General features: G+C 43.0%; 3 protein-coding genes across 3 annotated transcripts; all 3 read right to left on the bottom strand.

Annotated features, from left to right (window-relative positions):
- Window positions 1-226: 226 nt before the first annotated feature.
- On the bottom strand, window positions 227-1,171 carry LOC139294965 (olfactory receptor 52N5-like). The gene has a single exon (XM_070916991.1). The coding sequence runs from the start codon at window positions 1,166-1,168 to the stop codon at window positions 227-229; it is 942 nt and encodes a 313-aa protein (XP_070773092.1). The 5' UTR covers window positions 1,169-1,171.
- Window positions 1,172-3,843: 2,672 nt separating this feature from the next.
- LOC139294970 (olfactory receptor 8G17-like) lies at window positions 3,844-4,791 on the bottom strand. The gene has a single exon (XM_070916997.1). It carries the CDS (start codon window positions 4,786-4,788, stop codon window positions 3,844-3,846), a length of 945 nt encoding a protein of 314 aa, XP_070773098.1. The 5' UTR covers window positions 4,789-4,791.
- Window positions 4,792-7,196: 2,405 nt separating this feature from the next.
- LOC139295407 (olfactory receptor 2K2-like) lies at window positions 7,197-14,842 on the bottom strand. Its single transcript, XM_070917601.1, has 5 exons — window positions 14,680-14,842; window positions 9,783-9,930; window positions 8,388-8,807; window positions 7,671-7,897; window positions 7,197-7,552 (listed from the first exon to the last, which is right to left on the bottom strand). Exons 1-5 carry the CDS (start codon window positions 14,840-14,842, stop codon window positions 7,197-7,199), a joined length of 1,314 nt encoding a protein of 437 aa, XP_070773702.1.
- Between the last annotated feature and the right edge of the window lie 1,384 nt (window positions 14,843-16,226).

Here is a 16,226-nt window from a genome sequence, read left to right on the forward strand (position 1 = left end):
ATAATGGGATTTGTGATTGTGCTCTGTTCTAAATAATCTGTATTAACTGTATGTAGAACTTCAGATTTCTGCATCCGTAAATGTCTGTGGATGTCAAAGAATCCTTTACAGCATCTCATATTTTGATAGAAATATTTATTTACATCGTAAGTATATGATATCTTGATTAACATTTAATGTTATTTGTGTTGATAAATGTACAAATAAACCTTAGAAATCATCTTTATCATGATGGCAAAATCTTCTTGTACTCAAACAACTTTAACAAGAATTTCTGTATCTCTTTGGACTGCATGCCATAAATAATGGGGTTGAGGCTACCAGGAATGATATGAAACAGAATAGCAGCAAGTTTCCTGTATTCTGAGTACTGAGGGAAGCGATGCAGAGTAATGATAGACATTCCACCGAACAACAGAATCAGATACACAACCAGGTGAGTGCTGCAGGTCTTCATGGCTTTACTGTTCAGAGACTTGTTGTTACTGGTCAGACAGACTACTGTAATCTTAGTGTAGGTGAGAACCATGCTGCCTATAGAAGCTGTGAACAGGACCACAGTGAACGTGAGGCCATACACATTATTAATGAACACACTCTCACAGGAGAGCTTAAACAGCCCAGCATTGTCACAGTAAGAGCTTTCTATCAGAGTCCTGCATCGGTTCAGCCGGACGGTCAGACCGAGCAGAATCCCAACCAGAACGAAGGCCACTCCCCAGGCAGAAAATGTCAGCTTGATCACCATCCTGTTGGTCATTATGGCAGCATAGCGCAGGGGATTGCAGATGGCCACATATCTGTCGAAGCCCATGATCATGAGCACAGTGTGGGAAGTGGTGCTGAACATGTGTGTGGTGAAAGCTTGGACCACACACTCATAATAACTGATGAGGCGCTCAGAGGGGGGCAGCAACATGTCTATAAGCAGACGGGGCACCATGATGGAGTTTCCAAGGATGTCATTGATTGACAGGTTCCAAAAAAGGAGATACATGGGCTGGTGAAGGTTTTTGTCCATGAAAACCAGAACAGCAATGCCCACATTCACAACCATTACAAAGAGGTAGGAGAAAAAGAGAAAAAGAAACACAGGGTACGTAGAATCCTTTGGAACGTTTAGCCCCTCCAGCTGGAGTGTGAAGCTGTTGTAGGTGTAGTTTTCCATCAACCTGAAAGAACAAAACATTGAAGTTAATGTCACCAGTAATACCCTGGTACCCTCGGTATCAGAGATCATGTTATGTCCCAGTACTAGTCTAGTGTACAACTAACCACAACAGAAACCTGCAGCTTTGACAGATATGGGTATTACTGTATGTGTACGGTGTATGTTTTTGTATAGTTTATGTATGATGTTTTGTTTGTTTATTTGAAATTCTGAATTTCCCAACGGGGAAGTTCATGTAAAGTTCAGGCAGTTAATCACAAGTTCACAAGTAGTAACACAGAGCTAAAGAAGAGATGCCTTACACATGTGTTTTGACTTTCATCAGAAGCTGTGTAAATAAAGTATGAGGGTTGTGAGTAGATCAGTAATACCTACTTTGAGTGTCTTCGGTTTCAATCTCTTGGCTTCTCTGTCTTGTGTCTTCCCGCTCATTGCTGGTAATATCCAGCTCCAATGAAGAGCTCCTCTGTTACGATGGTTTATAGACTTGATTTGATCTTTAGGGGAACCAAATATTATTGCGTCACATAATGTGTCATGCAACAATGAGAAATTATTATGCTGGCCATCGCAACTGTCAACAAGCTGCAATATAGAACATTTAGCTCTGAGACAAGAAAGAGTCAAGTTTGTGTCACCCTGTTTCCAGTTAACTGAACAGACAGACAAAACAGACACTCCTGACACAATCTGTTTCAGGCTTCACTCCCAATCGAAAAGCCCACCGAATCAGCACTCTGATTTCCAATTTCCTCCACCAACTTCTGTCCGACCCAGGCCACCTCAACTTCACCCTGCGTAGATTTCCCCGAGAGCTGTCCAAGCTGTTCCGAACTCCGTCTTTGGCTGAACCTTCTCGACAACTGGAACAGGATCACTTTCAACTGACTCACCCACACAACATCCGTCCGTACACCGATGTCGCTCCTTCTGCCGGTTTTGGGGCTTTCTACAATGGAAGATGGTTGGCAGCAGAATGGCCCCTGGAACTCGCAAATGAATGCCAGGTCACTTCCTCGGCTCTATTTGAAATCTAGCCTATAATAGCCGCAGCCATTCTGTGGGGCTGTGAATGGTCCTTCAAGTTCATCCATGTATACTCACACAACCTCGTGGTCGAAAACATAATCAACAAAGGTCGCTCCAAAGCCCCTCATCTGGCACCCTGATACTCACCGATATGTTCTCCAGACAGCTCATGTTCCTGGTTATTCCAATGCCATAACTGACTCTCTATCCAGTTTCTCATCAGTGGTCAGCTTAGAAGAGTTTCTGCTACTCTAAAGACCAGTGCTACATAACCTTCCCGTTGTTCAATCTCGTCACCATGACCTGTTTTATTGCCTACGGCCATTACGTTCAGATCTTGAAGATTTCAGACTAGCTCTATCTTGTTTTAAGTAACTGGAGGTTGTGGGGGTCCGTCATGTCAGGGTGTTATGGCCGATTCCCTACCAAAGCCTCCCCACAACGCAGACAGCAAGCGGAAGAACTACAAGCGAGTTTCAAGCCTCGCACACCAGTCAGTTTTTACTAATAAATCGTTAAACACATCTTTTGGATGCTGTGGTCCTTGCTAGTGAAATGAATGATGCTAATGTAGCTGTGTGTCTTCTTTATGTGTAACCAGATGATTGTTTGCTAACATGTTAGCTATAACCAAGGCTGGAATTGGGATTTGTTATGTGGGGGGATGGATAGGCTGTTTTACCTGCTTGAGACCAACTTGTCATAAAGTATGAAAAGTGTGAAAGAATCATTGCATTTAAATAGGTATTTGATGCCTAATGTCTAAAATTTGCTGTGTTACCCAGCTTTTTAATATGCTTCTTGACCAGTATTTAAATTAATCCAATTTTTTTTTTTACAATTTTTGTCTATTTACGCAGATGTCAGGACAGTCTTTGATTTTTACTGTTTAAGAAATACTTTGAAAGAGTGAAAATGAAAGATGAACCATTTCGTTATGTTCTCTTGGTGGTGTATGTAATTCTTTCAACCACAATTTCTCAAATGCAATCCAGAACCCTTTTGGGTCTCAGTTACTAGGAACCAAGTTGACCGAGTTGAGGAACTCTGCCATAGAGGAATTAAAGCAAACAGGTGCTTTGGTCATTACTTTAAAACTTTTGTGTATCCAGCTTATAGCCATTGGTGTTTAGTTTAAAGTAATCACGAAGAAGCAGGAGCAGATGAAGTTGCATTTTATAGCCCTGATTTTTGGTTATTACACAAAACTGTTGAACCACTATGTTTCCAGGGAATGACACTGGCCTTTGGGGTTATTTTAGAGTACTATTGCCCCTTCCCTCTGTGTTTCCAGGAATTACTCTAGCTATGTATGTTATTGCTGAGATCAGTCCCATTATTACCTTGATGTTTTTACCCATCATTACCATCACATTCTTACCCCATTAATACTAATATACTCAATAACCACATAGATGAATTGGGGTTAAATGTATTAGTACAAATGCCTTTTTATTGTTAATATATGACAAGATCCTCGGATCTGTATTTTCCACATAACCCTTGTTACCTTGCTATTACTGAGCTGTGATGTAAAAAGTGACCATAATTAGTGCTTAATGACAAAGGACAACACAAGAATACAGTAGAGAACCCTTAGTTCTTAGTTTATATGTTGTGTTGATAGGTTTACAAAAAGAAACTCATAATGATGGCAAGACTTTTTTCGACTCAAAAATCTTTGACAAGAACTTCTTTATCTCTTTTGACTGAACACCATAAATAATGGGGTTGAGGCTTCCGGGGACGATATGAAACAAAATGCAACAGAGTTTTCTGTAGTCTGAGTACTGAGGGAAACGATGAAGAGCAATGTTTGAAACTCCATTGAACGCCATGATCAGATACACAACCAGGTGAGTGCTGCAGGTCTTCAAGGCTTTACTGTTCAGAGACTTGTTGCTACTGGTCAGACAGACTACTGTAATCTTAGTGTAGGTGAGAACCATGCTGCCTATAGAAGCTGTGAACAGGACCACAGTGAACGTGAGGCCATACACATTATTAATGAACACACTCTCACAGGAGAGCTTAAACAGCCCAGCATTGTCACAGTAAGGGCTTTCTATCAGAGTCCTGCATCGGTTCAGCCGGACGGTCAGACCGAGCAGAATCCCAACCAGAACGAAGGCCACTCCCCAGGCAGAAACTGTCAGCTTGATCACCATCCTGTTGGTCATTATGGCAGCATAGCGCAGGGGATTGCAGATGGCCACATATCTGTCGAAGGCCATGATCATGAGCACAGTGTGAGTGGTGGTGCCGAACATGTGTGTGGTGAAAGCTTGGACCACACACTCATAATAACTGATGAGGCGCTCAGAGGGGGGCAGCAACATGTCTATAAGCAGACGGGGCACCATGATGGAGTTTCCAAGGATGTCGTTAAAGGGCAGATTGCAGAAAAGGAGGTACATGGGCTGGTGAAGGTTTTTGTCCATGAAAATCAGAACAACGATGCCCACATTCACAACCATTATAAAGAGGTAGGAGAAGAAGAGAAAAAGAAACACAGGGTATTTAGAATCCTTTGGAACGTTTAACCCCTCCAGCTGGAGTGTGAAGCTGTTGTAGGTGTAGTTTTCCATCAACCTGAAAGAACAAAACAATGAAGTTAATGTCACCAGTAATACCCTGGTACCCTCGGTATCAGAGATCATGTTATGTCCCAGTACTAGTCTAGTGTACAACTAACCACAACAGAAACCTGCAGCTTTGACAGATATGGGTATTACTGTATATATCCCAGAAGTGTATATTTTGTGTAAATAAAGTATGAGGGTTGTGAGGAGACTTGTAGATCAGTAATACCTACTTTGAGTGTCTTCGGTTTCAATCTCTTGGCTTCTCTGTCTTGTGTCTTCCCGCTCATTGCTGGTAATATCCAGCTCCGATGAAGAGCTCCTCTGTTAAGATGTTTTATAGACTTGATTTGATCTTTAGGGGAACCAAATATTATTGCGTCACATAATGTGTCATGCAACAATGAGAAATTATTATGCTGGCCATCGCAACTGTCAACAAGCTACAATATAGAAAGTTTAGTTTGTGTCACCCTGTTTCCACCAAAGCTTCTCACTCATCTTTTTGACCAGTCTGGATTATCCAGCCTCAAGCTTAAAGTTAAGGCCTCTAGCATTTGAAAAAGGTTTGCAGGATACCATTCTCACCCATATACTATGAAGAGCTCTTCTGTTGCAATGTTTTATAGACTTGATTTTATCTTTAGGGGAATAAATGATCATAACCTCAGATCATTTGTGATGCAAAATCAAGAAATCATTATGGTCATCCATTGCAAATATCAACAAGCTGTATACACTTGGCTCGTCTTGGCCCTTGTTCCTGAGGGGGCTCTCTCAGACAATACAATCTGGGAGGAAGGAGGTGTCTGCTTCATGGTAGACAACCAGTGGTGCTGTAGTAAGGATATCTCTGCTGTCTTATTTTTATTTTTTATCCCAGTAAGACAACCAGCCAGGAGGTGAGTGGTTTAAGAAGGCCACAGGGGAGGAACTATTAATGGCCCTGAGAAATTCCTCTGAGTTTGAATAAACCTTTTTCTGAGGCTTCCTGGGAACTACAAACTGACTTCAGTAGACTACAGTAAAATTGTCACCCTGATACCTCCCAGGCCTGGTACTGCGACCCTCCGACTCCCTTAAAGTTTAAAATTCCAATGTTGTTTAATCAAGAATTGACTCCATATAATGTACAAATTTAGCCTGTTTTTATGACTCTGTTGTTTGTAGCATGAAAAATGAGTTAGTTACCATGTTGAAGTCTAAAAACCTTGGTCATGTCTTTGACCACACACTGCTGCCCTCTCTTTCACCCTGGTTGGGTTTGAGAGGAGATGATGACCAGACCTGGTCATAAAGTGCATTCTTGAGTCAACTAAGTCTGTGATTGTCTTAATTCATATGATTTAATTATCTAATCAATATGTTGTCTACTATACAATACTCAGTGTCTGTTTCCTGTAGGAATAGTTCAGTTAGTGTTTCACGCCCTGTGTACCATGTAACCACACTGCCATTGAGTGGCCCTTAATACTCGGGTCTCTGTGATAATCGGCATGTAACGTAACACTACTGTGTAACCAAATGTAATAATGTTAATCCCTGTTCACCACGTATTGGTATTTCTGTGTCCATGCATAAGCAGAAAAGTCAGGGTGTCACCAAAACCATAAGGATTCATCTTCCAGCGACCATGAATATTCAACTAATCTTATGTTACTGGAAGTTCGTACCTCATCCTGGTTAGACTCGTGGTGAGAACGGGGCAAACAGAGCAGCCCAAACACTTTGACCCATTGAAGGGTTGTGAAATCCCTCCAGCAGGCCTTGGATCTGCTGCAGGGAACACTGTTACGAAACTACGTTCTTCTAAATTAAAGTCACTAAAATTTGAGAAAAAACATAAAACCTTCTGACAAAAAGCTTCTTACAACCAACAGGTGTCACTTATGTGAAGACCTTGTAGTAGCAGTGCTTTGCTTGAAATGCTGATGTGAGTCTCTGCTAAAGGCCAGTTACAGAAAGTTACATCACACCCCTCCCCACCTGTAATCAATTAGATAGTAATACAACCCAAATACCTGTCTGATAATTACACAGTCTAATATGTGATAAAAGAACAACTAAATGAACAGTTCTCTCTCTTGTAAAGGGACATGTATTGTTGTTACAATTACATATTAAACAGTCGTATTTAATTGACATAACAACAACTTTATTTAATTCCACCTCGTAAACCAGGATAATCCACAGTCCTTAATATTTACTCTTCTAGTGCTCCTGACCTTCCTTTCCTCAGCCTCCTCATCAATTTCAGTTTGAATTCCCTTTCAGTTTTTATTTATGTTGTGCCTTGAAACCTGATGGGGGTCAAGAGAGTTGTTCTGGTGGAGTTATGCAGAAAGAAAACTTTACTAGCAGGTGAAATGGTTTGAAAACAATTCTGGAAATGATGTAAAGACATTAAATCCCTCTCAGTTCTTGTGACGGACTTGAATGCTATAATGCTTGACGATGCTAGTTCGTAGCTCTTTACTGACCAGTCCGTAGATGATGGGGTTGATGGCTGGTGGAATAATGATTAACAAGATGCTGAAGAACTTCTTGATGTTGTGGGAGAGTGAAGGAATCCTGTGACTCACTATGATGACCATTGAAGCTATTTCATAGAGCACGTACACAATAAGGTGCGAGGCGCACGTCTGGAAGGCTTTACTGCGCACGATGCTGTCAACTCTGCCATCTTTTACAGAAGCATGCAGGATTCTGAAGTAGGAAAAAGCGATGATGAGGAAGATGCCTGTACTCAAAAACCAGGACATGGACAGACCTAAAAAACATTTAAAAAAAACTTTGTTAAGAAAAGAGAAAGTGCAGGAAATGAATGTAATTACTTGTTCAACAACATACTGTTTGTCTGCAACTTCTTTCTTAATGAAAGCACTGACCATAGATGTTACTTATGGGGGTGGGACTGCAGGCCAGGAGCAGGATAGCACGGTTGCTGCAGTAGACGTGTTGGATGGTAGTCCCACACAGCGGGACATTCACGTGGAAGGCGAAGAGCACAGCGATACACAGCAGAGCGACGGACCAGGCCAGAGCGCAGAGCGAGTACAGCCGAGCCGATGTCATGATGGCGTGATACCTGAGAGGTTCACACACGGCAACGTACCTGCAGAGGGACAGACGTCAAAACATTTCAACCACTTAAAGATGTATTTTCACAGGATCGAAGCATCTGTTTCTGTAGGAATTAAAAATATCCCAAACTTCAAACTCACATACAAACCCACTTTAATCAGAACTACTTTTTATGTATTTTGTGCAAAGGTTAATAAATATTAAGGAATTCTTTATGAATACTTTTATTCATAAGTTGAGTCTATTATCCTATCCTATATTTAAGAGCATTCAAGGTACTCAGGGTAGAGAAAACTCTGACTGGAGACCTGGTAAGAGAGCACTGGTGGGATGACATGCAGCAAAGACCCTTTCATAACCCATTAATAACATTTCAGCACCAAAAACATCTAGTCTGACATGACTCTCTTGTGCACTGAGACATTTGAAACAGTAAAATATGAGTCTCCCTTAATGCACGACAGTAGAAGAACAACTTCAACCTGTGACTCATTTTCTTGATGTGCTGATGGGATCGATACCTGTCATAAGCCATCGCACCCAGGATAGTCTGCACTGCGGCGGCGTACATGTGCACACAGAAGGCCTGGGCGATGGCCGGGGCGTAGGCGATCTTCTTCTGCCCCATCAAGAAGTGCATCATGAGGCGAGGCAGCACCGCCGTGGCCCCCAGCAGATCGCAGACCACCAGGTTACAAACCATTATGAACATGGGTCTGTGGAGGGTCTGGTCTATGATGATGACGCTCGCCACCACGCCGTTCCCCACCAGCGTTACCATGAAATTAAACAGAGCCAGGATGAACAGGAAGGAGCCGTAGCCCGGTGGTACGTAGAAGCCCTCCAGCTCGAACACGATGGGCTGTCTGAGAGGAGTTACCGTCGTTACGTTCTCCATCCAAAGCAGCACGTTTCTGTAAAAGACAAGTGTATCAGAAACCCTCCCAACAGGTCATCTGTCAGGCATCAGGGAGCTGAGAATCATTTCACATTTATAACCACATTACAATAAACTCCAGTAGAGTTGTTCAGTCTTTCTTAGTGATTCTTAACTAAATGAACTAGATCACACCGTGGTACCTGCAGTAAAACAGGAGAGTGACGCGAGCAATTCAATATTTCATCAAACACAAGAGCCAAAGGTAATTATCTAACCCCACGACTATGAAGGTTCTTGTGAAGACTGTTCCACCTCCTCGTCGGAGCCTTGACGATGCTCTGACTCGTCGAGGAGTTCGTGTTCACTTTTTTATTGACTTGACTTTGTGTTGATCAGTAACGCAGATCCATCCCCACAGTCAACGCTACCATCAAAACATCAACCCGCCCTCTGCAGCTCAGGTCTCAAGCTGATACTAAGACTGAACATTTGGCTGTGACTTTAGAATAATTACTTCCTGGTATTACGTCATAAAACAGAGAGTTTGAGTTCAAACACAATCTTTGTAGTAATGGCTGGAGGTGATTCCTGCCTACAGAGAGGAAGGAAAAACTGTCACATGCAGCCATTTCAGCAGGTTGTTGCAGCAGTTTGAGGCTCAACAGCGCTGTTGGTGAATGTTTAGTTGTGATATTCTTCTGATCGTGTGCCCTTACTGCTCCCCCTGATGTAGGCCTTATTATCAGTCATGTGTCGTAGCGTTGGTCACCACTGAGTAGATGTTTTTGGGAGGACAGACTGGTCCAGGACCTGTTGGCACAGGGGCTGGAGGTGGAAGGACACGGCTAACAGGCAGGCTACACTGAACACAGGGTCCATTCTCCCTAAATGACGTCATCGCGTCATGGCGCGTGGACGTGCACCTCTGAATTTGAACAAGGCGACGAGACAATTTTTATCCATAATTTAAGAATGAATTGGACGACTCCAGATGTCACACACATGTTGACTGTGACGATCAGTGACACAGTCCGGCTGTCCCCCGTCTCGTCCGTCCTGCCTGTCACTTCCTGCCTCATTCTGAGTCACGTGACCGTAAACAAGGCGTCGGAGCGCCGAGCTAACGGTGACGCTGAGTTTCAGCTGCAGCTCATAGAGACGCTTCACACTCTGGAAGAATCCATCTTCACACAGTAATCAAGGACAAGTGTTCCTGTTCACACATCTATGATAATCCTTCATCGATCACTTCAACTATGTATATTCACTGGAGTCAAACATACGTATCATCAATATGGTCGTAACTTACATTTAGTTAGTTTAGTTTAGTTAACTTTAATTCAGTGCCTTCAAGTCTTCACTGCAGATGTTGTCTGAGTCTGGACTGACGTGGTTGGATGGAGGAGGCGGTGACTCTAGTTGTAGTTCGTCATGAACTGTGTGTTTGTTTCTTGTTGTTGCAGCAACTTTAACAGTCTGTTCATTAGTGGTTACAGCCGAGAGGAGACAGGAGCCCTGCAGGGACCCTCTTCCTCCTCCTCCTCCTCCTCCTCCGCTGAGATCACTCACTATCAACTAACCACAAAGAAAGTTCGCTTTGTAGAAGATGTCACAGTTTCAACCACTCAACAAATCTGTGATTGTGAGCATATCATAAATACTGAGGATTGTTCCATCAGTGACCCTCACGTGAATCAGTCACTCCTTCCAATCATCCATTCATAGCAACTAATATGACGTGGTTTAAGTTTTCATTACACTATTTAATGAATCATGACTGAATTGTGTTGCTCTAAGGATGATGATGTCAGCCGGTCATTTTGGCTGTCTGTCTTCTGTCTTCTGTCTTCTGTCCGTCCATCAATTTCACCAGAGGAGCCACTCAACAGCTTCTGGCTGGATTTGCTGTGAATGTTCATGATCCCCAGAGGATGAATCATCATGATTTCAGTGACTTCCTGACCTTTCCTCTTCCACCACCATCAGGTCAAAACGTCCACTTGAACACATGAAACACAGCATATCATAGTCTAATTGTCAGGCTGGATACTTTGCACAGACTGACCCTGTCTCTCTTTGAGGTCAACCAGACACCGCTGCTAACTCTGCTAACTGCTAACTCTGAAGGTGCATTCAGAGTGAAAAGATCACTCTAAAAAAACAATAAAGCCAATGGACGAAACAGTACAGACGTTAGCAGCCGCTAGCTAACGACATGCAGCAACTATGAGTTTGTGTCACTTTCCATCTTCCTCGTGTATCTGTGCGCTGATGAAGTGGACTTTTTCAATAAAGTTTGAATATGTGTGTGTGTGTGTACCTGTGTTGTCACTGGGCTGTAATGAGTGTCCTGGAGGCCTCTGAGCTCCCAGGTGTCTCAGTGACCAGCAGGTTAATAGAATTAAAAGCTGCAGTGAGGCGTTCAGGGGGCGACGGACAGGGAGCCGCTCTCTGTCTCTCTGAAGAGACTCCAGCCTGCAGACCGGCCTTGTCTCTTCTCTCTCTGCTCCCTCTGTCCATCTTATTATCTTCAACTTCAACCTGAACACCAGAACTTTGTCTTCTTGAAAGACTTACCAGATCTTGCAACCTGGCTGGCATGAGTCGCAGTCAGGGTTCCAGTTCATCCCAAAGCTGTTGGACGGGGTTGAGACCAGTCCTCCCATACCAAACTGGGAAACCCATTTCTTTGTGGACCATTTCTTTGTTAAAGAGGGCATTATCTTGTTGAATCAGGAGAGGGTCAGCACGCTATTGTCCAAAATATCGTTATATGCAGTAGCATTAAGACTTCCCTTCATTGGAACTAAGCCAAACCAGTAAAAACAGCCTCAGGCCAAAAGTACCTGGACAGAAGGGCCACAATGTGTTTGATAGATAAAAGTCATGGAGTCATTGTCTTATGTGTTATGTTCAAATGGCAAATGGTGGCATTAAAGGAAAGGTCAGGGTTCAACCAAACTGTTTAGTCATTTTCATCCACAGCTGATTTCAATCTGGCCAGTCGGTGTCGAGTTTTCTCGCTTTGGACCAAAACATAGTATGTTGGAAAATCAGCAGCCAAAGGTTCATCGTGCATCGACAGTGAGTCCCTGTAGATCCCAGGAGCTTTCATTAGCCCCCGTGATCAGTGTTGCCCCCTGAGCTCTGATAAACATCTATTACTGGGCCTCCGTCTTTGCTCCCGGAGGACTAATTACCATCAGAAACTGTTGTAAGTGTTTGCTGAGGAAGCTGCTCACAGTGGACCTCATTAATGATCACCTCTGAAACATTAACATCATTACTGGCTGCTGTGGCAACCGGAGCACATAGTGATGAAACCGGTGCACCATCAGGGGGCAGTGTAGTCCCCTGAGCTCCCAACATGCAACAGTTCATCGTTTTTACTTTAACTGGTTCGACTTATTGTTCACAACAAAGTTTTATAATGCAAAACTCTGACATTCAAGCCTGTTTACGTTATTAGGATCATATATGCCATGTTAGAAAGAGGTTTACAGAGTTATCCCAGTCTTGGACAATCAGAATTAGACTCACGTTTATTGGTCGAGTATCCTGACACGGAAAGAAGCTGTTTCAGTGTCTGGTTGTTGTACAGTGCTCTAAACGGCCTACAAGGGGAATAAACTGAGAACTAGGTTCAGGGTATGAGGTATGATGATTTTCCAAGACCATTTTTAGACCAGGGAGGTGCACAAGCACAAGTCCTGGAGTGGGGGCAGGTCGGCACCAGCATGGGCAAATTAACCTGTTAGGGGTCCTCAGAGCATCAAGTACAGTGAACAGACTACACACACTGTGGCTGCTCTTCATCACTCCTGTTAACATCAGCATCATGAAGCCGCTCTCAGATGTGACGGATGTTCTACCAACACGCCACAGGAGCTCAGAGGCAGCGTCAGTACAGCGCTCAGCCGACACCACCATGTCAGAGTTACCCATCGTGAAGAAATGTGTCGCAGACATAATTATAACAGCCAAATTGGCCGGCCAATCAGAAGAAAGGGGGCTTTTAGGGAGGCGGGCCTTGAAGAGACAGGAGCTCAGACGGCTGTCAGACAGGGTGAACTGAGGGGCCGCATGAAGGGCCACAATAAGATGAAGAAGGACTTATTAGATCTGTGGATCATGCAGAGCTGCTCTAGTGGAGTCCCAGAATACAGATAGAGAGCTGGACACGAGCAGATAGATCCTCTTTAATATTTAGTGACATAATAAATTACATCACAAATTAACACACATACAGCATAGAAGATATTTGTGCTTTATGTGTCAAATAGACAGAATAAATGCAAAATAACACACAGTGTACATGTTATTGAATGACTGAATGTGACTGGTCCTGCAGACAGGCTGAGTTTTACGTTCTTTAGCTCCATCTGCCGCTCATAAAGTGCACTGCTCGTCTTCTTCACCCGCCAGACTGATGTTTAGTGGTGTCACCGAGTACAAAGTCATCATAAAAGGACAAAACTGCAGCCACGACGGTGTTGATGGTAAGACCAGGTTCATGAATATCTGGAAGTTTGTGTCCTCAGTGTGCAGAACATGAGGGACAACAAAAGTGTTCACTGTCAAACAGCTTGTTTCACCATTTGTGTGCATAAAGGTGTTATTGATTAGGGCTAAGATATTTCACTAGTTCTTGCAGTGCAGATTTCTATCTGAGTAGAAAAAGTCAGAGCTGCAGTTTCGACTCAGTTTTCTTTCTTCGCTGAACTCTTTTAATTTTCATCTCTCTCATCTCCTCTGACAGATGAATAAACTGAGCTCAAGTCATCAAATCTGTTTTTTTCCACCACGATAAACTCAGACAACATCAAGCAAACGCTGCAGCAGCGGCGCCCCCTGCTGCAGACAGACCAGACTACAGCTCCAACAGTCTCCTGATGATCAACTCCTGATGTTTGTCAAACTCTACCGTGAATCTCTGGACGTTGTCTACTTATTAGGACAAAACAGAAACAGCTGGGGAGACACAGTTTCATTGTGTTTTATATTTTCTTTAATGAATTAAAAACAAAATCAGCTCTCCCTCCTCTTTCCTTTTCATTCATTCTTTACTGAAAGAGATATCAAGTCGCAGTATAGCGACAGTGTGACAAAATTATGTATGAACCCCCCCCCCCCCCCCCAACAACAACAACAACAACAATGATAATATAAAGTGTTGAAAAGTAGAATTATGAATAAAAAGTCTCCACAAACTTCAGCAAACAGAGTTGTTTTGGTAAGAAACCTTTAATGTAGTTCATGGCATTAACCGTGAGTCATGTGTAAATATGTGTCACGCCACACAAACAAGATACAACAACAAGTTACGCTGATGGTTTTGGCATTTCTAGGTTTTATATTGTGAAGACTGCAAACACAAAATGACATGTTGAGTAACATTTATTTATTTTCAGTCAAACATGTTTAAATAGTTCACCTTAAATTGGGTTATTGAATAAGTGTGACCAAGACATGTACTGACATTTTACAGTGTAAAAATAAATATAGTTTGTAAGAGGTTTTTTGAATTGACAACATATCATAACATTTTAGAAGATGCACTTGCTCCCAATCTTCCCACAAGGCAACATAAAGGTTTCATCCTATTTGATTTATTTGAATAAAGACTTGAAACAGGCTCCATAAGTCTGAACACAAGATGATCAGACTCCATAATACCATCGTTCTTGATCACTCGTTCAGTTATTTTAATGTGCAGATATGGTGATTGGCTCAGTCACACTAAAGTAAACTCATGTGAGGCTAAAAAAACGAATAATGAGATAAACTGCAGGATTTTCTCTGAATCATCATTAAACTGTGACAAACTCAGACAGACGATCTGCTCTGCTGCCCCCTTTTTAAATGACAGTGTTTTATCATTTCAGACGAAAGGATGTGTGTTAATAGAGCATCGACGTTACAGCAGGACCAACTGTGAGCCAGCTGTAGGCCGGAGAGGTCCAGATAGGACCAGACTTCCACCTCTGGGCCACCTCTGGGCCACCTCTGGGCCACCTCTGGGTCACCTCTGGGCCACCTCTGGGTCACCTCTGGGCCGGCTCTGATGTCTCCAGATGACCTCTCAGCGTTGGTCATCTGGAATCAGACGCTTCTAGTCCTTATTTTCGTTTGCTTGATTTGACTTGAGGTGAGAATACGTGAATACTTTACATTTTATTGAAAAATAGAAAAAGAAAACAATTGTTAGTTGAAGTCCCAGATGTCACTGATTCCAATGTGATCGATAAATGAAAAAAGTCCTGCATGTACTATGAAGTCAGTTTGAAGATACATTCAAAGACATTGATATAAGAGAAGCGTTTCGACGGTGAGGCTACAGATCAGCTCATCACATTATTTATATTCATCTTTAAAAGCAGGTCTTCCTTCAAACAAGTGAAAAATACTGAAACCAGCATTTGAGTTCAGTTTGAGATAATTTTTTAAAACAATGCGTCGAGCTGCTTAAAACTTGTGTGTCCATGAGTCGTTCATTTGAGACAAAAATGACTTTGACGAATATCAGTGAAGCTGTGCTCTTTAAATAAATACATTTGTTCATTGGATGTGTGTTCTTAGCAAGAGACAACAGAGGTTCTTTAATAACAATATTAAGACGTACCAGGAAGTGTTGCTTCCAACTTTACCTTCAGATTATTTTTACTTTGATAGATTCAAGTTTCTCTTCCTCAGTTCACGTTGGCTCCACCCGACAGTTTTAACAAAATTCACCACAAGAACACCAATAGTTTGGTTTGTAATCATTAATACTTTGATTCACTTAAGCAGAATTAGCATCACCATAGCAACTTTACAGACATTCCTACGTCATTATAGCAAATCTGTGTTGTGTTTGGCTCAAGGAATCTGTTACATGTGATGCTTGGGTAAGAAAACAATACTTTTACATGAGACAGAAAAAGGGCATCATTTGACACTCGGAGAAAACATGAAACATGTCATCCGGACAGAAGAAGCGGTCGCAGCGCAACACCGGACGTTCTGACGTGGAGAGAGCTGCTGGATGGTCGTGATGCATCCTGACACACCTCAGCCCACAATGAGCCGTGTAGAGACGCTGGAGGACGAGGAGACGCTGGAGGACGAGGAGTGCTGGAGGACGAGGAGACGCTGGAGGACGAGGAGACGCTGGAGGACGAGGAGACGCTGGAGGACGAGGAGTGCTGGAGGACGAGGAGTGCTGGAGGACGAGGAGACGCTGGAGTGCTGGAGGACGAGGAGACGCTGGAGGACGAGGAGTGCTGGAGGACGAGGAGACGCTGGAGGACGAGGAGTGCTGGAGGACGAGGAGACGCTGGAGGACGAGGAGTGCTGGAGGACGAGGAGTGCTGTCCTTAAGAGTTCTGTCATCTGAAGAGCTGAACATCAAAACTTCAACATATCTGATGAGACGCTTTCAAAGCATTTGAAATGATTATTTTTCCCTCACAAACTCTGATGAACCCACTTCTCCGTCTGT

The sequence above is a fragment of the Enoplosus armatus genome, chromosome 13 (genome assembly GCF_043641665.1).
Source record: "Enoplosus armatus isolate fEnoArm2 chromosome 13, fEnoArm2.hap1, whole genome shotgun sequence".
Lineage (NCBI taxonomy): Eukaryota > Metazoa > Chordata > Actinopteri > Centrarchiformes > Enoplosidae > Enoplosus > Enoplosus armatus.